At 42.1% G+C, this 22,382-nt stretch overlaps 1 protein-coding gene across 3 annotated transcripts; it reads right to left on the bottom strand.

Moving 5' to 3' along the window:
* Positions 1–1,731: 1,731 nt before the first annotated feature.
* LOC139366563 (matrin-3-like) lies at positions 1,732–22,377 on the bottom strand. 3 transcript variants are annotated; one of them, XM_071104207.1, is made up of 20 exons: positions 22,327–22,377; positions 20,283–21,288; positions 19,839–19,900; positions 19,548–19,586; positions 18,245–18,354; positions 16,086–16,150; positions 15,808–15,924; positions 10,235–10,360; positions 9,873–10,055; positions 9,609–9,733; positions 8,862–9,504; positions 6,925–7,051; positions 6,598–6,740; positions 6,379–6,507; positions 6,178–6,300; positions 5,914–6,044; positions 5,412–5,730; positions 4,656–4,815; positions 4,331–4,446; positions 1,732–2,246 (listed from the first exon to the last, which is right to left on the bottom strand). In XM_071104207.1, the coding sequence occupies exons 2-20, from the start codon at positions 21,072–21,074 to the stop codon at positions 2,184–2,186; spliced, it is 3,573 nt and encodes a 1,190-aa protein (XP_070960308.1). In that variant the 5' UTR covers positions 21,075–21,288; positions 22,327–22,377; the 3' UTR covers positions 1,732–2,183. The 3 variants fall into 3 exon arrangements, with proteins under 3 accessions (XP_070960308.1, XP_070960307.1, XP_070960309.1); XM_071104206.1 differs by having other exon boundaries at positions 9,609–9,748; positions 22,327–22,376; XM_071104208.1 differs by having other exon boundaries at positions 21,666–22,338.
* Positions 22,378–22,382: the final 5 nt, after the last annotated feature.

The following is a 22,382-nucleotide window of genomic DNA, read 5'->3' as shown; positions in this document are numbered from 1 at the left end:
GAGTTTCTCCCATTCGTCTTGGCAGATCCTCTCAAGCTCTGTCAGGTTGGATGGGGAGCCTCGATGCACAGCTATTTTCAGGTCTCTCCAGAGATGTTCGCTCGGGTTCAAGTCTGGGCTCTGGCTGGGCCACTCAAGGACATTGAGACTTTTCCCAAAGCCACTCCTGCGTTGTCTTGGCTGTGTGCTTAGGGTCATTGTCCTGTTGGATCCTTCGACCCAGTCTGAGGCCCTGAGCGCTCTGGAGCAGGTTTTGATCTAAGATCTCTCTGACCTTTGCTCTGTTCATCTTTCCCTCGATCCTGACTAGTCTTTCAGTCCCTGCTGCTGAAAAACATCCCCAGAGCATGATGCTGCCACCACCATGCTTCACCGTAGGGATGGAGCCACCACCATGCTTCACCGTAGGGATGGAATGGGCCAGCTAATGAGCGGTGCCTGGTTTCCTCCAGACGTGATGCTTGGCATTCAGGCCAAAGAGATCTATCTTGTTTCTCATGGTCTGAGAGTCCTTTAGGTGCCTTTTGGCAAACTCCCAACAATGCTGTCATGTGTCTTTTACTGAAGAGTGGCTTCAGTCAGGCGACTCTACCATAAAGGCCTAATTGGTGGAGTGCTGCAGAGATGGTTGTCATTCTGGAAGGTTCTCCCATCTCCACAGAGGAACTCTGGAGCTCTGTCAGAGTGACCATCGGGTTCTTGATCACCTCCAAGGTCGTTTTCCCCCGATTGCTCAGTTTGGCCAGGCAGCCAGCTCTAGGAAGAGTCTTGGTGGTTCCGAACTTCTTCCATTTAAGAATGAAAGACAGCCACTGTGTTCTTGGGGACCTTCAATGATGCAGACATTTTTTGGTACCCTTCCCCAGATCTGTGCCTCGACACAATCCTGTCTCTGAGCTCTCTTCCTTCGATCTAATGGCTTGGTTTTTGCTCTGACATGCACTGTCAAATGTGGGACCTTATATAGACAGTTGTGTGCCTTTCCAAATCATGTCCAATCAATTGAATTTACCACAGGTGAACTCCAATGAAGTTGTAGAAACATCTCAAGGATGATCAATGGAAACAGGATGCACCTAAGCTCAATTTCAAGTCTCATAGCAAAGTGTTGGACTACTTATTTAAATAAGGTATGTTTTTTATTTTGAATACATTTGAAAACATTTAAAAAAACTTGAAGTCTGTTACAACGTCAAACTGCAATCAGGTCAAGACCCTGGTGGATGAGCTTCCCTGAGATGGTTTCTGACAGTTTGTGCAGAATTTCTTCATTTGTGCAAATCCAGTTTCATCAGCTGTCCGGGTGGCTGGTCAGATGATCCTGCAGGTGAAATAGCCCAGAGTTCCTGGGCTGGCGTGGTTACATGTGGTCTGCAGTTGTGAGGCCGGTTGGACGTACTGCCAAATTCCCTGAAATGACGTTGGAGGCTTACGGTAGAGAAATTAACATTAAATTCTTTGGCAACAGTTCTAGTGGACATTCATGCCAATTTCACGCTCCCTCAAAACTTGTGTTGCATTCTGTTGTGTGACAACTGCACATTTTAGAGTGGTCTTTCATTGTCCACGGCACAAGATGCAACTGTGTAATGATCATGCCGTTTAAATCAGCTTCTTGATATGACACACCTGTCAGGTGGATGGATTATCGTGGCTAAGGAGAAATACTCACTAACAGGGATGTAAACAACATTTGTGCGCAACATTTGAGAGAAATAAGCTATTTGTGGGTATGGTTGGAAAAACGTCTGGGATCTTTTATTTCAGCTCATGAAACATGGGACCAATACTTTACATGTTACGTTGATATTTTTGTACAGTGTACTTCCTCCTCAAACAAGTAATGCAATTATCTGAACGTCTGCATGGGAGGCATCTATCTGTAAGTTAAAATGATCAACCAAGTCTGATATAAATCAAAAATGCATCTCGCACTTACATTTATAGCAAGATGAGTTGTCAGAAAACATGAAACAAAACCAGGCATACAAAACTCATAACATTCTCCAGATCCCTTCATAGTTGGTTCTTCCTGGTACGTTGGTTAAAAGTTCAAGTTAAAGCTGTATAGCTAAACATGAAAACCTAAAAAAAAAAAACTCCCGAAACATCCACTCTAGGGTTACAAACTAACTCTATCCATGCATGAACACTTGATCAACAGTTGGACACGTGTAATTATCCTACACGGGAGTCTTCATCCCTGTGCTACTTTGAGCTTTGGCCTTCTCTTTTTCCAGATGTTTCTGGAAAAAAAAAAAAAAAGGGACAACATTTAGGTTTCAGAGGATATATATATATATATATATATATATATATATATACATACATACATACATACACACACATATATATATATACAGTGCCTTGCGAAAGTATTCGTTCCCCTTGAACTTTGCGACCTTTTGCCACATTTCAGGCTTCAAACATAAAGATATAAAACTGTATTTTTTTTGTGAAGAATCAACAACAAGTGGGACACAATCATGAAGTGGAACGACATTTATTGGATATTTCAAACTTTTTTAACAAATCAAAAACTGAAAAATTGGGCGTGCAAAATTATTCAGCCCCCTTAAGTTGATATTTTGTAGCGCCACCTTTTGCTGCGATTACAGCTGTAAGTCGCTTGGGGTATGTCTCTATCAGTTTTGCACATCGAGAGACTGACATTTTTTCCCATTCCTCCTTGCAAAACAGCTCGAGCTCAGTGAGGTTGGATGGAGAGCATTTGTGAACAGCAGTTTTCAGTTCTTTCCACGGATTCTCGATTGGATTCAGGTCTGGACTTTGACTTGGCCATTCTAACACCTGGATATGTTTATTTTTGAACCATTCCATTGTAGATTTTGCTTTATGTTTTGGATCATTGTCTTGTTGGAAGACAAATCTCCGTCCCAGTCTCAGGTCTTTTGCAGACTCCATCAGGTTTTCTTCCAGAATGGTCCTGTATTTGGCTCCATCCATCTTCCCATCAATTTTAACCATCTTCCCTGTCCCTGCTGAAGAAAAGCAGGCCCAAACCATGATGCTGCCACCACCATGTTTGACAGTGGGGATGGTGTGTTCAGTGTGATGAGCTGTGTTGCTTTTACGCCAAACATAACGTTTTGCATTGTTGCCAAAAAGTTCAATTTTGGTTTCATCTGACCAGAGCACCTTCTTCCACATGTTTGGTGTGTCTCCCAGGTGGCTTGTGGCAAACTTTAAACGACACTTTTTATGGATATCTTTAAGAAATGGCTTTCTTCTTGCCACTCTTCCATAAAGGCCAGATTTGTGCAATATACGACTGATTGTTGTCCTATGGACAGAGTCTCCCACCTCAGCTGTAGATCTCTGCAGTTCATCCAGAGTGATCATGGGCCTCTTGGCTGCATCTCTGATCAGTCTTCTCCTTGTATGAGCTGAAAGTTTAGAGGGACGGCCAGGTCTTGGTAGATTTGCAGTGGTCTGATACTCCTTCCATTTCAATATTATCGCTTGCACAGTGCTCATTGGGATGTTTAAAGCTTGGGAAATCTTTTTGTATCCAAATCCGGCTTTAAACTTCTTCGCAACAGTATCTCGGACCTGCCTGGTGTGTTCCTTGTTCTTCATGATGCTCTCTGCGCTTTTAACGGACCTCTGAGACTATCACAGTGCAGGTGCATTTATACGGAGACTTGATTACACACAGGTGGATTGTATTTATCATCATTAGTCATTTAGGTCAACATTGGATCATTCAGAGATCCTCACTGAACTTCTGGAGAGAGTTTGCTGCACTGAAAGTAAAGGGGCTGAATAATTTTGCACGCCCAATTTTTCAGTTTTTGATTTGTTAAATTTTTTTGAAATATCCAATAAATGTCGTTCCACTTCATGATTGTGTCCCAGTTGTTGTTGATTCTTCACAGAAAAATACAGTTTTATATCTTTATGTTTGAAGCCTGAAATGTGGCAAAAGGTCGCAAAGTTCAAGGGGGCCGAATACTTTCGCAAGGCACTGTATATATATAGAGAGGATACATAGATCTATATACATCTATATATATACATAGAGAGAGGATATATATATATATAGAGAGAGAGAGGATATATATATATATAGAGAGGATATATATATATATATATATATATATATATATATATATATAGAGAGAGGATATATATATATAGAGAGAGGATATATATACATAGAGAGAGGATATATATATAACTGTTCTTAAGCTGAACACAGTTTGATACCAAGTGAGAGACGTATTGGTGTGTGTTGTGTCAGAGCTTTAAATAACTGCTCAGATATTTTTGGTATATCTGATAATTGACTAAAATATTGTATGTTTACCTTGAGTTTTTGGTAGTGAGATTGACTGCTACAGTGAACCTTCTTGGCCGACTCCTCGTTGGAATAGAACAGGAAACAGACTCTACAGTAGTACCCCATCTTCACATATTCGACACCTGAAATCAGACAGAGTCACTATGATGTTTGGATATAACGTGTGTAATATACAGTACATATATAGTTCCAATGTCGTTGTTTTTTTTTAGACAAGAAGTTGTCTCACGGGAAAAAAAGATGGTTATTTTATATATCGTTAAAAACGGTCTTACTAAACACATAGAAACCCCATTCCCTCGAAATAGTATTAATCTGAGCATGTCCTTACCCACTGGGTTGTTAGGCTCATACGGCCCCAGAGGAACCAGGCTGGTTGATGAAAGCTTCCCCTCAGCCTGGGATGGTGTGCAGGCAGTCTCTCCATTCTCCTCAACGCTCCTCACACTCAGTATGGAAATGGGCGCCTCGTGTTCCTCCATTTTGATGTTCTACGGCGCAGAGCAATGGAGTGTCAGTTCCTTAAAATACTACTTTTGGTTGACAAACTAAAAACGACCTGGGGTTACATCCCAAAATGTTTTAAGTATCCCAATATTTCTGTTATTACGGGGCTATCACTCAGTCAAGAGTGCGCATGCGCAGGAAGTCGAGTGGAATGGCGACCTTTGAGGGTGGTTCATACGGTTTAGTAAACTTTGTTAAACTGGAACCTTGTCATTTCGAATTAACATCATATTCCCCGTCAGATCATCATTGAGGGATTGATGATGATGAGAGCGAACTACGTTTTTAAAATGTATTTTACCTTTATTTAACCAGGCAAGTCAATTAAGAACAAATTCTTATTTTCAATGACGGCCTAGGAACAGTGGGTTAACTGCCTGTTCAGGGGCAGAACGACAGATTTGTACCTTGTCAACTCGGGGGTTTGAACTTACAACCTTCCGGTTACTAGCCCAACGCTCTAACCACTAGGCTACCCTGCCGCCCCGTTTGACCAAAGCCCCGTAGGACTGTGAGCCGTAGTAATACACTATAGTGAATATGGTGCCATATCAGAACAACCTAGACCAGATAAACTTACCATGTCAGTGTCTATTTCGTGTACAGCCGAGTTCTCAGAGGGTTGACCGTATTCCCCCTGGGCCTCCTCCTCCTTCCTAACCTCTACCTCACTCTGCTCAGTGGACGCCTCCACCATCTTCTCCTCGTCTTCTTTGTCAGGCTCGTCTGTTGATGAAGACGCCGTCTCCTCTCTGGACTTCTTGACTGGAGGTTCTTCATCCTGTTTGGCTGAGCTTTTGGCTGCGGAGCTCCTGTGGGAGCTTGTTTCACTGCCTGATCGCTCCCTCTTCGACGACCTCTTCTCCTTCTCCTCAGAGTCAGGGGCTGGTGGTCGGTGTCTAGTGTGGGAAAGAGCATTTCATTTCAACTTTATTGTCCCAGAAGGTCAATTTAGTTTATGCACATTACATATTTTACATTACATACAGTAAAAAGAGAAGTATTTAGTAGTGACAAAAATAACAAGTTGAAGTGTACAACGCTCACAGCAAATACACCAACTGTTGTTTAGTTTGACTCACCCGTATTTGAGCTGTTTGTACTTCCTGCTCACGTACACCGTTAACCGCTTGCCTTCCAATTTAGGGGGCGTGTCCTTGTAGGTTTCAGCCATTCTCTCAGCGTCCTCTCCACGTTCCATTTCAATGAAACACTAGAAATGAAAGAATAAACATACAAAATAAATATGTGATTTCTACCGTATCCCACTTATTCACCCATGAGGCATTCCAAGAAGCTCTGTAGCTGAAGAGAGAACAAAAAATATCGAATTCGCATTTAATTACCTCGTTGCGAGATCTGTTCAGAAAATAGCGTCTCACTTTGCCGAACGGTTCAGCGATTTTCAGGAGGGAGGCGTCGGAGGATTTGAAGTGGGGAATCTGTCCCACGTATACCACTCTCCCACTCTGCAAGAAGAAGAACAAACATTACAAACAACTTCTACTGTAGAAGGCTGACCAACAATCTGCAGGTACGGAGCTCACCTGAATGGTAGCGTACGTCTGTGAATGGTAGATTTTCACAGACTTCCCACACACAGTCGGTGTTACATTCCCACTGTAGAAATTGACCATTGCTTTGGCCTCTTCTTCCGAAGTGAGTTGCAGAAAGGCCTAGGTTCACCAACAAAAAGATACGCAGTGGTTAGATGTTGACGTCCGTCATACTACTATTAACTCATCAAATCAACCAACTAACTTTACCTCAGGTCTCACGTCAAGCACCAGGTGCTGAACTACAGTACCGAAGGGTTTGGCCAGGGCCAAGATCTCGTTCAGGAAACCATAGGCTCGTTTAAATCCCACAACGTTGACCACTCTCAATCCCCCAATTTTCTTAGAGCTCCCTGCAAAGAGAGGATGAGAGCGACAATTACACAACAGCTTACTTTTCCAACAATTGTTAATGTAGTTTATTTTCATGTGGGTCGACACTGTAGCAATGGTTTTCAATTCCACAGACGCTGTCAATCAATCATCCTAAATTAAATGATCCTACATCATGCTAGAGGTGAAGTTAATGTTGTTTACCTGAAGAAGAGTACTTTTCTTTGGATGAGGAGTCCTGTCTCTCCAAGTCCTCGTCCTCTGCCAGCTCATCCAGAGTCACAAAGTCATCCATGTTCTCTGGGAAGTCCTGCTCCATGCTGCCCTCCTCCTGACGGAAACGAACAACATGCATGTCAACATATTAGTTACATGTTCACTACCGTTCAAAGGTTTAGGGTCACTTAAACATGTTCTTGTTTTTGAAAGAAAAGCACGTTTTTTTTGTCCATTTAAAATAACATCAAATTGATCAGAAATACAGCGTAGACATTGTTAATGTTGTAAATGACTATTGTAGCTGGAAACGGCTGAGTTTTTTAATGGAATATCTACATAGGCGTACAGAGGCCCATCATCAGCAACCATCACTCTTGTGTTCCAATGGCACATTGTGTTAGCTAATTCAAGTTTATCATTTTAAAAGGCTAATTGATCATTATAAAACCCTTTTGCAACTATGTCAGCACAGCTGAAAACTGTTGTCCTGATTAAAGAAGCAATAAAACTGGCCTTCTTTAGACTAGTTGAGTATTTGGAGCATCAGCATTTGTGGGTTTGATTACAGGCTCACCTGTAGAAACGCCCAGAAATAAATAACTTTCTTCTGAAACTCATCAGTCTATTCTTGTTCTGAGAAATGAAGGTCATTCCATGCGAGAAATTGCCAAGAAACTGAAGATCTCATACAACGCTGTGTACTACTCCCTTCACAGAACAGCGCAAACTGTCTCTAACCAGAATAGAAAGAGGAGTGGGAGGCCCCGGTGTACAACTGAGCAAGAGGACAAGTACATTAGAGTGTCTAGTTTGAGAAACAGACACCTCACAAGTCGTCAACTGACAGCTTCATTAAATAGTACCCGCAAAACACCAGTCTCAACGTCAACAGTGAAGAGGCGACTCCAGGATGCTGGCCTTCTCGGCAGAGTTCTTCTGTCCAGTCTCAACGTCAACAGTGAAGAGGCGACTCCGGGATGCTGGCCTTCTAGGCAGAGTTCCTCTGTCCAGTGTCTGTGTTCTTTGGCCCATCTTAATCTTTTCTTTGTATTGGCCAGTCTGAGATATGGCTTTTTCTTTGCAACTATGCCTAGAAGCCCAGCATCCTGCAGTCGCCTCTTCACTGTTGACGTTGAGACTGGTGTTTTGTGGGTACTATTTAATGAAGCTGCTAGTTGAGGACTTGTGAGGTGTCTGTTTCTCAAACTAGACACTCTAATGTACTTGTCCTCTTGCTCAGTTGTGCACCGGGGCTTCCCACTCCTCTTTCTATTCTGGTTAGAGACAGTTTGCGCTGTTCTGTGAAGGGAGTAGTACACAGCGTTGTACGAGATCTTCAGTTTCTTGGCCAGTTTTATTACTTCTTTAATCAGCATAAAAGTTTTCAGCTGTGCTAACATAATTGCAAAAGGGTTTTCCAATGATCAATTAGCCTTTTACAATGATAAACTTGAATTAGCTAACACAATGTGCCATTGGAACACAGGAGTGATGGTTGCTGATAATGGGCCTATGTAGATATTCCATAAGAAATCTGATGTTTCCAGCTACAATAGTCAGTTACAACATTAACAATGTCTACACTGTATTTCTGATCAATTGGATGTTATTTTAATGGACCAAAAATGAGTTTCTTTCAAAAACAAGGACATTTCTATGTGACCCCAAACTTTTAAACGGTAGTGTATGTCAACATATTAGTTACAGATTATATATATATATATATATATATATATATATATATATATTGAGAAATTGGTTAAATATTATAAATATATATGTTTACAATATGGACATCATAAAAGGCAGATAAGTAATTGTGCTCAACAGAACTGAACAAAACGCAAGAGTAGCACCAACTTGTAAACAAGACAAGACAAATATTTTATATGATCTATAAAAGTTTTCTGTTGTTGACCTACCTGATCTGCAGGTAGCTGTTCTTCATGCATCTCTGAGCTCTCTGCTGGTTCTGCCGACGGCGAGTCAACCTTGACCTCTGCCTCTGGCTCATCTGTAGTGGCTTCAGTTTCCATCTGTTCACTCTCAGGCTCTCCCTCCGCTTTCTCCTCTGCACCAGGCACAGTCCCCTCCTCCACCTCTGACCCCTCAGCTTTCTCTGTGACATCACTACTGCTCAGACCCTTGGCAGTGCTCGGAACATCGTCTGAGTCCGGAGCAGGTTCCTTCTCCTCCTGCGATTCCAGACTGGTGTTGGCAGCAGGCTCTGGGTCTTCCGTCACGGCTTCAGCATTGTCCGCTGACGGCCCAACATCATGTGAACCCTGGTCTCCCTCTCCTTCGTACTCCTTAGCTTTATCTCCCTCCATCACACCAGCCACCACATCCCCTGACCCCACTCCCTCTCTCCCTGACCCCACTCCCTCTCTCCCTGCATCGCCGTCCTCTCCTTTTGGTGGTTCCTTCGTGTCCTCTTTGGCTTTGCCGCTAGAAGAAGATGAAGATTTGGTGCTCTTGGAGGAGGAAGATTTGTCTTTGGGTCCAGTACTACTGCTTCTTCTCCTTCTCTTGTCATCCATCAGTTTGTTGGAGCGATTATTCACACTGTTACAGACAGACATACAATCAGTCCAGAAAGCTCTGTGGAAAAAAAGGACAACTAAGTCCTCTAATATGATAATGAAGCACTGAATCTTGGGAATTCTTACTTCAAGGTCTTGTACTTGGTACAGATGTTTAAACGGACAGTCTTTCCCTGGATGGTCAGTGGATTCAGAGTGTGGTACTTCACCAACATCTCAGCATCCTCCGCAGACCCCAGCTGAACAAAAGCCTTGGAAGACGAACGCTTAACGATACATTTTAAGCATTGACGTGACACATCCAGAAATACATTAAAAAAAATACTGTGCAATTTAGCAAGATGCTTTTATCCATATTTATTTATACAAACAGAAGAGTAAGACTTTTACCTCTTCAGTTAGAAACAAGTGTTTCTTTACGATGCCGAAGCGCCGCGCGATGGTGAGGAGTTCCTGCTTCTTCTCGTTCTCACGCGGCAAGTTGGAGAAGAAGACTACCTGCGATTGGTTCGCCACCGCTGGATCTTTGCCTTGTTTCGCCTCTCGGTTGATTCTCTCAGTTCTGCGGTCTTTCTGTATTCAGAGAGAGGAACATATTACGTGTACCGATCTGCGAGCATGATCACTGGGGGTCGTTAACGGTCAGCGAAGATAGAAACGCAGCCGAGCGACTTGAATTATTTCAATCTACACAGCAGATCAATACAGGCAAAACTAATGAAAATAGATGAATAAGGGCATTCCAATATTACCTGAATCACCATGAGTTCTTTGGACAGATATAAGGTGATTTGTTTCCCGTGCAACATCGCTGGGTTCTGCTGGTAGTAGCTCACCACATCCCTAGCTTCCTTATGAGTCTCCATTTCTAAAAAGGCCTGTGGGAGTAGGAATACGCACCATGAACCCTACAGGACCAGTCAGCAGGTGCTCTAATACAACGCCATCTGTTTACTTCTGTTAAATGGGGCAATAAGAACAAGTTTTAGGTTATTTATTATTATTTATTTTTTTAAACCTAAATCTTCACAGACAGTTACTCTGTTATTCAAAGTAGAGTTCGCATTGTGATACGTTGATTTCCGTTGTACTGTAATACGTTACTGGTTTATTCCCACCAGGGATGCACAATATATCGGCGAACATATCGGAATCGGCCGATATTAGCTAAAAATGCCAACATCGGTATCGGCCCGATGTCTAGTTTAACGTTGATGTGGAAAAACTTTATCAAAGCTGACGTGGATACCTATATAACGTAGGTACATGACATAATGACGCCACGTACAATGTTGCGCTACACGTGCAACACAGCGTTCCTAACCTGGTCCACAATGTCTGCTGTGTGGATCGAGCAGTCAACAAGTCCAGCAGTCATTTGAAAAGAGTAAGAACATTTTCAGCGAGACAACTCAAAAGGCGAAAATCCATTAACGCCACGATAATGGAATTCATTGCCCTTGACAAATCAACCGTTCTCTGTCGTGGTTGATGTTGGCTTTCGCCGACTGGTCGAGCACCGGGTACACACTACCGTTACCAAGTGAGCTATTGTTCAGATGTTTCCCTACCGGAGTTACACAGTACTAGCGTCACTGCTATTAGCTTCACGACATACTATGGAACGCCGGTTGGGTCTTTGCGTGTCAAGAAAGATACACGTCAAATAAGCTTTTAATTTGACAAGTCAAAAAACACAGTTCTATTATATCATGTTGTGTGTTCTGAATTTGCACGTGCAAGCCAAGCACCACCACTACTATCAGTAGCACTGACAAAGCTGTACAAAAAAAAGTCTGCCAACAAGCAAACACCGGGCCACGAACGATGTGTTTACAATACCACGTTGGTAATAAAGCATTATTTGTTCGACCGCAACTTCTGGGATAGATAGCTAGCTTTAGCTTGGTACCTAGCTAGCACCAATACAACCAGCCTGAAAACAGTGACCAGTAGAAACTGCAGTCATTTTCATTATTCTCATTCTTAGCTATTCTTAGCAATGATAGTGTTAGCTAGGTAGCCACTTGTTGTTTGCCTGTTGAAATTGAACTTCAGTTCATGGAAATAAATAGCTAGCCAGCTACATAGCTTTGGACAACATGGTTAACATTATAAACAGCCAGCTAGCTTCATCTAGCTAGTGGGGCTCGACCGGATCGGGTTATGTGTTGTTAAGCTAGCCACAATAAGGATTAGGCACAATAGTGGAATTTGTGGTTCGCCTTCAAAAGAAAAGTACCTCTTTTGAAAGTGATGCAGAAGGTTACAATTGGTGGAATCGTGTCATATTTAGACTAGATCACGTTAAACAAGGTTGGAATGTGATGCACTGAAATGGGGTATCAGTCTACTCAGTGACACCCGCAGAACACAATGGTGAAGAGTTTATGCAAATATTAGCGTTGTTGCTCTTATCTCGGGACTGTGACTGTGTGACATCACCTCCCCAGTCAGCCTATTGTGTGTATTGACATTCATATTGCACTGCACAGCTTTACCTAAGGATTGGGGATCAATGAAATGGGGTAACAGTCTACTTAATACCCAATATGTATTTTCCCAATGTCCTCCTCGGAGTATTCAGACTCCTAAACATCCACGCAGTATTGTTTTTCCTCAGGAATACTGTTCAACACACATAGGTTGACAATAAATGTGTCTCAATTCACAGCTGTTTCAGAGTCCCGCAATAAGAGCTACGATGCTAATGTTCTCTGGGTGTCACTGAGTAGACTGATACCCCATGTCATCGATCCACAATCCATAGGTAAGGCTGTACAGTGAAATAAGGATGTCCCCAATGCAATTCTAAAGTATAATACATCCAGTGTGATTTCAACAGATTTTTTTGTCAAATTAATGTATTTTGTTGATTTTATATAGCAACATTCCAACCTCGTTTAGCATGATCTATTAAATTATGGCATAATTCGACTTATTGTGTTCACTTGCATCACTGTCAATTACATTATTTTGAAGTCCACTATAGTGGCTAATCCTTATTGTGGCTAATCCTTATTGTGGCTAATCCTTATTTTTATTTTATTTTATTTTTTTATTTCACCTTTATTTAACCAGGTAGGCTAGTTGAGAACAAGTTCTCATTTACAACTGCGACCTGGCCAAGATAAGGCATAGCAGTGTGAACAGACAACACAGAGTTACACATGGAGTAAACAATTAACAAGTCAATAACACAGTAGAAAAAAGGGGAGTCTATATACATTGTGTGCAAAAGGCATGAGAAGGTAGGCGAATAATTACAATTATGCAGATTAACACTGGAGTGATAAATGATCAGATGGTTATGTACAGGTAGAGATATTGGTGTGCAAAAGAGCAGAAAAATAAATAAATATAAACAGTATGGGGATGAGGTAGGTGAAAATGGGTGGGCTATTTACCAATAGACTATGTACAGCTGCAGCGATCTGCTCAGATAGCAGATGTTTGAAGTTGGTGAGGGAGATAAAAGTCTCCAACTTCAGCGATTTTTGCAATTCGTTCCAGTCACAGGCAGCAGAGAACTGGAACGAAAGGCGGCCAAATGAGGTGTTGGCTTTAGGGATGATCAGTGAGATACACCTGCTGGAGCGCGTGCTATGGATGGGTGTTGCCATCGTATTGTGGCTAGCTTCACATAGATGTGTCCGACCACCATGAATCAAATAAGAACTGTCTTATAAATTAGGGTTATTTAAGATTACACCTAGCTATATAGTTAGCTAGCTAGCTAACTATATAGCTACTGAAACAGATGTCATTTTGCTATGTTTTCGGGGAAGAACATCCATGAGCTAGCTAGCTTTTTTTTGAATGACCAGGTGCGCCAGACAACTTCACCAGCATCGTAGCACACGTATCGATGAATCGTTGTGACATGAAATACGAGTGATAGTGTAATCCATGTGTAATAACTACATAAGAAAATGAATGAACGGGTTAAATTATTATGTGACGTACAGTTATTCAGGTCCTGATTGGTCAACAAGTTAAATTATTATGTCATGTACAGTTATTCAGGTACTGATTGGTCAATTTGACACGCAAAGACCCAAACAGCATTTCATAGAAATCCTGGTTGAGAATGAAACAAATGAACAACGAAACAGCATACATAGCAAGTAAGTGAAAGAAAAAGATTTTGATGATGTTTTACTGGTTATGGGGACATACGTAAATGCCAACAAAATAACTTTTTGGTCAGTGTGGTGTGTGTGTAACCTTTAACTAGGCAAGTCAGTTAAAAACACATTTTTATTTACAATGATAGCCTACCCCGGCCAAACACGGACAACGCTGGGCCAATTGTGCGTCTCCCTATGGGACTCCCAATCATGGCCGGATGTGATACAGCCAGGATTCGAACCAGGGACTGTAGTGATGCCTCTTGAACTGAGATGCAGTGCCTTAGTCCACTGTGTCCGTGTGTGTAACTATTTAACTATTAACTAGAATGATTAAAAGGTCGATAAAATGTTCACTAGCCAACCATGATAACATTTAGCCATCGCTCATTCAATAGCCAACCATGCTACCATTTAGCCATCGCTCATTCACTAGCCAACCATGCTACCATTTAGCCATCGCTCATTCAATAGCCAACCATGCTACCATTTAGCCATCGCTCATTCAATAGCTAGCCATGCTACCATTTAGCCATCGCTCATTCAATAGCCAACCATGCTACCATTTAGCCATCGCTCATTCACTAGCCAACCATGCTACCATTTAGCCATCGCTCATTCAATAGCCAACCATGCTACCATTTAGCCATCGCTTATTCAACAGCCAAACATGCTACCATTTAGCCATCGCTTCTTCAATAGCCAAACATGCTACCATTTAGCCATCGCTTATTCAATAGCCAAACATGCTACCATTTAGCCATTGCTTATTCAACAGCCAACCATGCTACCATTTAGCCATCGCTTATTCAACAGCCAACCATGCTACCATTTAGCCATCGCTTATTCAACAGCCAAACATGCTACCATTTAGCCATCGATTATTCAATAGCCAAACATGCTACCATTTAGCCATCGCTTAATAAATAGCCAACCATGCTCTTAAGTAAATAGATCAGTAGCCTCTGACAGTATGAGTAGGCTACAGTATTGCTGTGCGATAGGTGTGACATCGTCAAGGCAGGAGACAGAAAAACAACGTATTGATAAAGTAAATATTGAACAACAATTCATATTTTTGTATAGAAGTGTTGTCTGTAGCATTTACTTTAAAATTGTTCAATAGGTTCAATAACTCTTAGAGAATGTGCAGCCAGTGTTTGGCGCCCTCTATAGGCGGCATGCATTTTAGTTTCAAAGCCACTGCAAAAAAACCTCTACAGAAATGTGATCATTTGCCATTGCGCTTTAGAAACTGTCATGGTCCTGTTCCAAATCATAGAGCAAATGAGAGCGTTTTTGTTACCACGAAAAGGGTGAATGGAGGGCATTTTTGATACCATTAAAAGGTGAATGGAGGGTGTTTTTGATACCATTAAAAGGGTGAATGGAGGGTGTTTCTCCACCCAGCACAGCCAGAAGAGGACTGGCCACCCCACATAGCCTGGTTCCTCTCTAGGTTTCTTCCTAGGTTTTGGCCTTTCTAGGGGGTTTTTCCTAGCCACCGTGCTTCTACACCTGCATTGCTTGCTGTTTGGGGTTTTAGGCTGGGTTTCTGTACAGCACTTTGAGATATCAGCTGATGTACGAAGGGCTATTGAAATAAATTTGATTTGTTTTTGATACCATTAAAAGGGTGAATGGAGGGCGTTTTTGATACCATTAAAAAGGGTGAATGGAGGGCGTTTTTGATACCATTAAAAGGGTGAATGGAGGGGAGGGTGTTTTTGATACCATTAAAAGGGTGAATGGAGGGCGTTTTTGATACCATTAAAAGGGTGAATGGAGGGCGTTTTTGTTACCATTAAAAGGTGAATGGAGGGTGTTTTTGTTACCATTAAAAGGTGAATGGAGGGTGTTTTTGTTACCATTAAAAGGTGAATGGAGGGTGTTTTTGTTACCATTAAAGGGTGAATGGAGGGTGTTTTTGTTACCATTAAAAGGTGAATGGAGGGTGTTTTTGTTACCATTAAAAGGTGAATGGAGGGCGTTTTTAGGCAAGGTTGTAACGCTTGCTCACGAGTGCAGAAATATAGTATGGCTCTGACATATCAATGGAAAACGCATGTAGCGTGCGACAGTTTGATAAATCGCAATCATTTGTCGAGCAAGCAAATCCTAGAATCTCCACGTACGCCAGGATTTAAGTGAGAAATGTATAAATGAGACCTCGGGCACAAAGTGTCGTGCTTTACCTTGTTCTTCAGAACCAGGTGTTCACAGAGAGTTCCAAAGGGTTCAGCCAGGGCGAACAGGGCTTTGTTAGACAGAGGACTCCTGTCATATTTGGCCACCACTACTTTGCTTCTGATCTGATGAGGAGAACAGTTACAAAACAGGTTGAATCCATCACTTTCACACCAAAGGCCCACCAGTAAATACATGTTGATTTGAGGAAGAGTTCCTTGGCCACTGCATTACAGTAAATAGAATCGTATTTTATCAAGATAATTTGACAAATAAAACACATTACCTGCTTGAGTGCCATAGAGTGTTGATGTGGCTTGCCTGATCCAACATTAGATCCAGCACCACCACCTAAAATAAATAATAACAACACAGGGCTTTTATATATACAGTGCCTTGCGAAAGTATTCGGCCCCCTTGAACTTTGCGACCTTTTGCCACATTTCAGGCTTTAGCTATAAATATATAAAATTGTATTTTTTTGTGAAGAATCAACAACATGTGGGACACAATCATGAAGTGGAACGACATTTATTGGATATTTCAAACTTTTTTAACAAATCAAAAACTGAAAAATTGGGTGTGTAAAATTATTCAGCCCCCTTAAGTTAATACTTTGTAGCCCCACCTTTTGCTGCGATTACAGCTGTAAGTCGCTTGGGTTATGTCTCTATCAGTTTTGCACATCGAGAGACTGACATTTTTTCCCATTCCTCCTTGCAAAACAGCTCGAGCTCAGTGAGGTTGGATGGAGAGCATTTGTGAACAGCAGTTTTCAGTTCTTTCCACAGATTCTCGATTGGATTCAGGTCTGGACTTTGACTTGGCCATTCTAACACCTGGATATGTTTATTTTTGAACCATTCCATTGTAGATTTTGCTTTATGTTTTGGAACACTGTCTTGTTGGAAGACAAATCTCCGTCCCAGTCTCAGGTTTTTTGCAGACTCCATCAGGTTTTCTTCCAGAATGGTCCTGTATTTGGCTCCATCCATCTTCCCATCAATTTTAACTATCTTCCCTGTCCCTGCTGAAGAAATGCAGGCCCAAACCATGATGCTGCCACCACCATGTTTGACAGTGGGGATGGTGTGTTCAGCTGTGTTGCTTTTACGCCAAACATAACATTTTGCATTGTTGCCAAAAAGTTCAATTTTGGTTTCATCTGACCAGAGCACCTTCTTCCACATGTTTGGTGTGTCTCCCAGGTGGCTTGTGGCAAACTTTAAACAACACTTTTTATGGATATATTTAAGAAATGGCTTTCTTCTTGCCACTCTTCCATAAAGGCCAGGTTTGTGCAATATACGACTGATTGTTGTCCTATGGACAGAGTCTCCCACCTCAGCTGTAGATCTCTGCAGTTCATCCAGAGTGATCATGGGCCTCTTGGCTGCATCTCTGATCAGTCTTCTCCTTGTATGAGCTGAAAGTTTAGAGGGACGGCCAGGTCTTGGTAGATTTGCAGTGGTCTGATACTCCTTCCATTTCAATATTATCGCTTGCACAGTGCTCCTTGGGATGTTTAAAGCTTGGGAAATCTTTTTGTATCCAAATCCGGCTTTAAACTTCTTCACAACAGTATCTCGGACCTGCCTGGTGTGTTCCTTGTTCTTCATGATGCTCTCTGTGCTTTTAACGGACCTCTGAGACTGTCACAGTGCAGGTGCATTTATACGGAGACTTGATTACACACAGGTGGATTGTATTTATCATCATTAGTCATTTAGGTCAACATTGGATCATTCAGAGATCCTCACTGAACTTCTGGAGAGAGTTTGCTGCACTGAAAGTAAAGGGGCTGAATAATTTTGCACGCCCAATTTTTCAGTTTTTGATTTGTTAAAAAAGTTTGAAATATCCAATAAATGTCGTTCCACTTCATGATTGTGTCCCACTTGTTGTTGATTCTTCACAAAAAAATACAGTTTTATATCTTTATGTTTGAAGCCTGAAATGTGGCAAAAGGTCGCAAAGTTCAAGGGGGCTGAATACTTTCGCAAGGCACTGTGTGTATATATATATATATATATATATATATATATATATATATATATATGGCTTTTCAAGGACCCACAGTCACTTAAATTACAACAGTGGCGTAGCTAAACAAAAGCAAACATGGATTGCTAACTTACTTTGTCTATAGAGACTACAGGGTCAGGAAGCCAATATGTCATTTGGGTGAACTAGGCCTATCCCTTTAATGATAATGATTACATGATAATGAATACAGAAATTCACCAGTAAGTGACAGGAATAAGCATACATTGGTTGCGTGCGAAAAGGCACCCTATTCCCTACTTTTGACCAGAGCCCATTAAGGAAGTAGTGCCCTACTTTTGGCCAGAGCCCTATGGGACCCAAATCAAAAGTAGTGCACTAAAATTGAATAGGGTGCCATTTCAGACACAGACGTAATCTTTCACACAAACACAGCATTACCCCAGCCAGAGCTCATGCGGCCTCCTCCAGCCTGCTGCCCACCGCCCATGGGGATTGGTCCCAGGAGACTGGCTGATTGATTGGTGGTCTCCTGTAGATGAGACCCACTGCTGAAAAGGGACAAACATGAGATTCAGTCTACTATTATACAAGGCTGATTCATCCACGTATTTAAACATGCAACTGCACTTCCTGATTTAGCCTCATTTTAGATTTGGTTAATTAAGAAATGGTAGCTGCCATTACTGAATTCAAAGGCGAGTTGGTTTCAGGGTGTGGTTTGATGTGGGTGTCTCATGTGTGTGTGTTCGCAGATGGGAAGAGTTCTGACAAATTATTTCCACAATTAACTTCAGCCGTCTGGAGTGCGACCGTGGTAAATTTGGTTTGACCTTGGATAGCCTATCTCCGGGGCTAGTTAGGGGCCGTCAATAAATTACACAATGTAAATGAGACAATATTTTCATGTTGCATACCTTTTAGTTCTCATTAAATGCTGTCAATATTTGAGGTTTTTAAGTCATTGAAATTTGGAGCTATTTGGATTTTAACATATATGTACATTGTGTAATTTACCGATGGCCCCCAACTAGCCCCATAGGGATATCCAAAGTCAACCCTGATTTACCACAGGCATTACTATTGGGTGGCATGCAGCTGCACTCCGAATTGATGATTACTAGTATGCTGCCAGCTGTGGGCAGGATAAAAACAAAGCCAACTTTCATTTATGTTGTGATGCAGTCACGACTACAAGTCTCACAAAACCTTGTTTTGGAAAAGACTGACTTTATGACCAAAATTATTCTATTTACACTTTGTAGTACATTTTGACATTCAAATAAATGTTTCACACTCATATTGATGCCACACAGCCCTTTTTTCAAAATGAGAAGTTGTTTTTTAGGGGTAGTTGCTCTTTAAAAATCAAAACACCTGAAAGGTTCTGGTTTACTGTGTTCTTATGTTCTTTATAAACTCTTTGGATAATATTTGCAAACATGTTAAACAACCGGTATGTGTGTGTGAGAATTTTTTAATTAACTAGGCAAGTCAGTTCAGCACAAATTCTTATTTAGAATGACGGCCTACACCGGCCAAACCAGGACGAAGCTGGGCCAATTGTGCGTCGCCCTATAGGACTCCAATCACGGCCGGTTGTGATACAGCCTGGATTTGAACCAGGGTGTATGTAGTGACGCCTCTAGCACTGAGATGCAGTGTCTCAGACCGCTGCGCCATTCGGGGGCCCAAGAAAGAGAGAGCGTTTGTCTGCGTGTGTGTGCGCGGGAGACACACATACCCTCTGCTTGTGGCCATGTGTGGATCCCATTCTGGGTACCTAAAGATCATGGGAGAATATTGGTTTTAAAAAAAATGGCTGGTGGTAGCACATATCTTTATTATAAGACAAACCTCCAAAAAAGTTCCTTTTTCCCTAATTCTTTTTTACAACAGGCAGGGGAAAAGTTGTACACAGACGTTTCAGTGTGTATCACCTTCTTCAGTGTTTATCTGAACATTAGTGAAAATAACCTTGTGGCTAAAAGGCCTATACATAACGTAGTGTGTTTGAATAGAAAGAGTAACTTACATTTGCAGGAGGAGCCTCTGGTTTTCTGTGTGGCGTAATCCATCCGTGTGCTGGTTCCACTCCTGCAGACCAAGACAACCACTGGATGAGAGACTGATTTACTGAAGACATACACTGTGTACATTAATTGGCTCCCACACCAATTAGAAAGCAAAAGGGTGATTCAACTATGGCTCTTCAAAAGGAGAAAGAAGCTGAATAAGTCGAGATATGACGCTAATATAAACAAACTTGTTGAACCATTACTTTGTGTACAGTAGGATTGGCTTTCGTCAGTTGATAATAGAAATATATAAAAGATTTGATCATAAATTCTGGTCTTGAATTGAAAAAGTGTCTGTGCGTGCATGACAGCAGCAATCAAACTGAGATCAGAGTAGACCGTGTGTGTGGATGGATGAAACAGACAGGTAAAGTGGAAAAGGAATTGGAGTTACTACTCACCATGGTAGAATGCACGTCAAAATCACAAAGAGAGCACACATGGGGAAACATGTGAGGTATAACTCCTAAGAAGTCCTGCACTTTGCCTTGGGACGGGGATCCCATTCTCCTGGTCATAAAGACACTGTCTGCCGCTGAAGGGGGACCCATGCCCATACCGCTGTAGCGATCACGGGAAAGATCTGAATACCACCCTGGATCTCTTCCACCACTGCCGTGGCCATAGTCGAGTTCGTACCTTCCAGCTGAAGTGTCTTGGATGGAATTGTAGCCCAAGTCTCCTTGCTGAGCGTGGGCCGAAGCTTGCCCCATGGAACCACCCAGTCTTCCAACACGCATGTCATCCCAGTTGTCTCTGCTGGCTCTGTATGAGGGCTCAGAGGAGAGCCCGGACAGGTCCCCTCTAGAGTTGCCTGCCATGCGTCTGTCAGAATCCACCTTCCGGTTCTTAAGCTGCATTATAAGTTGAGGCAAGGACTCCACACTAATGTTTTCTTCTGGGATCTGTGCCAGCACGTCTAGGTCAGCGGGCGACAGGCCCAAGCTGGCAAACAGCTTCATGGAGTTGCCAATGTGGCCACCACCACGACGGGACAGCTGGGGGTCATGGTCGCCCTCACCACCACCCATACCTGAGGACATGCTGTGCAACTGTCTGGAGGTTGAGCCATGATGGAGGCTGTCTGAACACTGTTCATTCATGCTGAAGTTGAGGGTCTCAGCAGCAGCCAGGAGCCCGCGTCCCACAGCAAAGCCTTTCTGAGAGCTATCAGATGGAATCTTCTGGGACATGGCCACTCTCAAAATGGCTGACGTGCCCTAAACTACCTTGACGTGAAACTCCACGGTACAAGAACAGAATAAGGAAGCAGTTAAAGCGAGGGCCAATTTAAGTCTTTGATCGAAGGGAAGATTCAGTCAATTCAAAAAGAGACAACGACGTGGCAACAAGTCAACGTGGATGAGGAAAAAGGGAAAACTCTCCTCTTCATCTGATGGAATATTTCTGCAGAAACATAATGGTGAAAGTGTAGGGTGTAAGTTCTTGTCTGCCACCCTCCTCCACAGTTAGCATGGGGATATGGAGGTGCAAACAACACTGTCTGCAGCCAGGTTCAGTTAGCCTACAATGTACAGATATCAAGTGTGGAGAGGAGGGCCCAATTCAAATAGTAGTCAATTGAACTGTTCTGAATCAGAATGTTAGGTTTATATGAAAGAAACAGGAAGAATCATTTACAAAGCATTGAAGAGAGACAACTCACAGAAAAGGAGGGAAATGTACAGCATGAGATTCAGACGTGAATTGACCTCATACGAAAGTAGAGGAAGATACTGTGTATCATGAACTGTATGTCATAGCCAGAAGAGAAGATAGATTACCCCATGTTTGATCTTCATAAAACAAGGACAATGCTCACACTTTATCAGATGACCAACAATAGGCCGAACTGCAGTGGACACAACTTGACATGAATTGAAGAGCTAAAATGTGTAGCTACTAGGTTACAATGAGCAGTGGGGTTCGTGATAAAAATGGAATTTGGATTCAGTCTCTGATCGGGAAAGACTTGGATCAAGCTATAGCAAAGACAAGAGTATAGAGAATGTATCGCAACATTAGCAATTCCTCTTAAAAACAAGTTGCTAGCTAACACGAGATGCAGCTAACCGCAACAGCGGTTTTGTCTGTACTGCAGCTGTGCAGACAAAAACATTTGCACTCAGTGTGAATTAATATTTGCTGAATTCTATGCGTATTATATATAAAAACGTTGTTTGAAGATGATAGCAACTAACTAAATGTTAATATGCAACAGCAGAACCACATATTTGATGTGAAAGGCCTCTGGCCATAGTTGGCTTGCGAAGCTAATTTGATGGCGGCATTTAGTTGCATGTTTTCATGATGAGATTGTACATTATGCTACAAAAAAATTGAGTTCTATGAAAACAATATATAGTTGTAATTTGTAACGTGAGTTATTTTAGTTTCGAAACGTCGTTTTTCCGAGGTTAAGGGGCTGTGTTTATTTGTCCTTACCTGCGCAGGGGGGTGACGCTATAGCGAGCCAAGGAGTATGCGCCCAAACCACGTGG

This window comes from Oncorhynchus clarkii, chromosome 14 (genome assembly GCF_045791955.1).
Source record: "Oncorhynchus clarkii lewisi isolate Uvic-CL-2024 chromosome 14, UVic_Ocla_1.0, whole genome shotgun sequence".
In the NCBI taxonomy this organism is placed as follows: Eukaryota; Metazoa; Chordata; class Actinopteri; order Salmoniformes; family Salmonidae; genus Oncorhynchus; species Oncorhynchus clarkii.
Note: the sequence above shows the minus strand (reverse complement) of the source record. Positions and strands in the feature narration are given on the sequence as shown.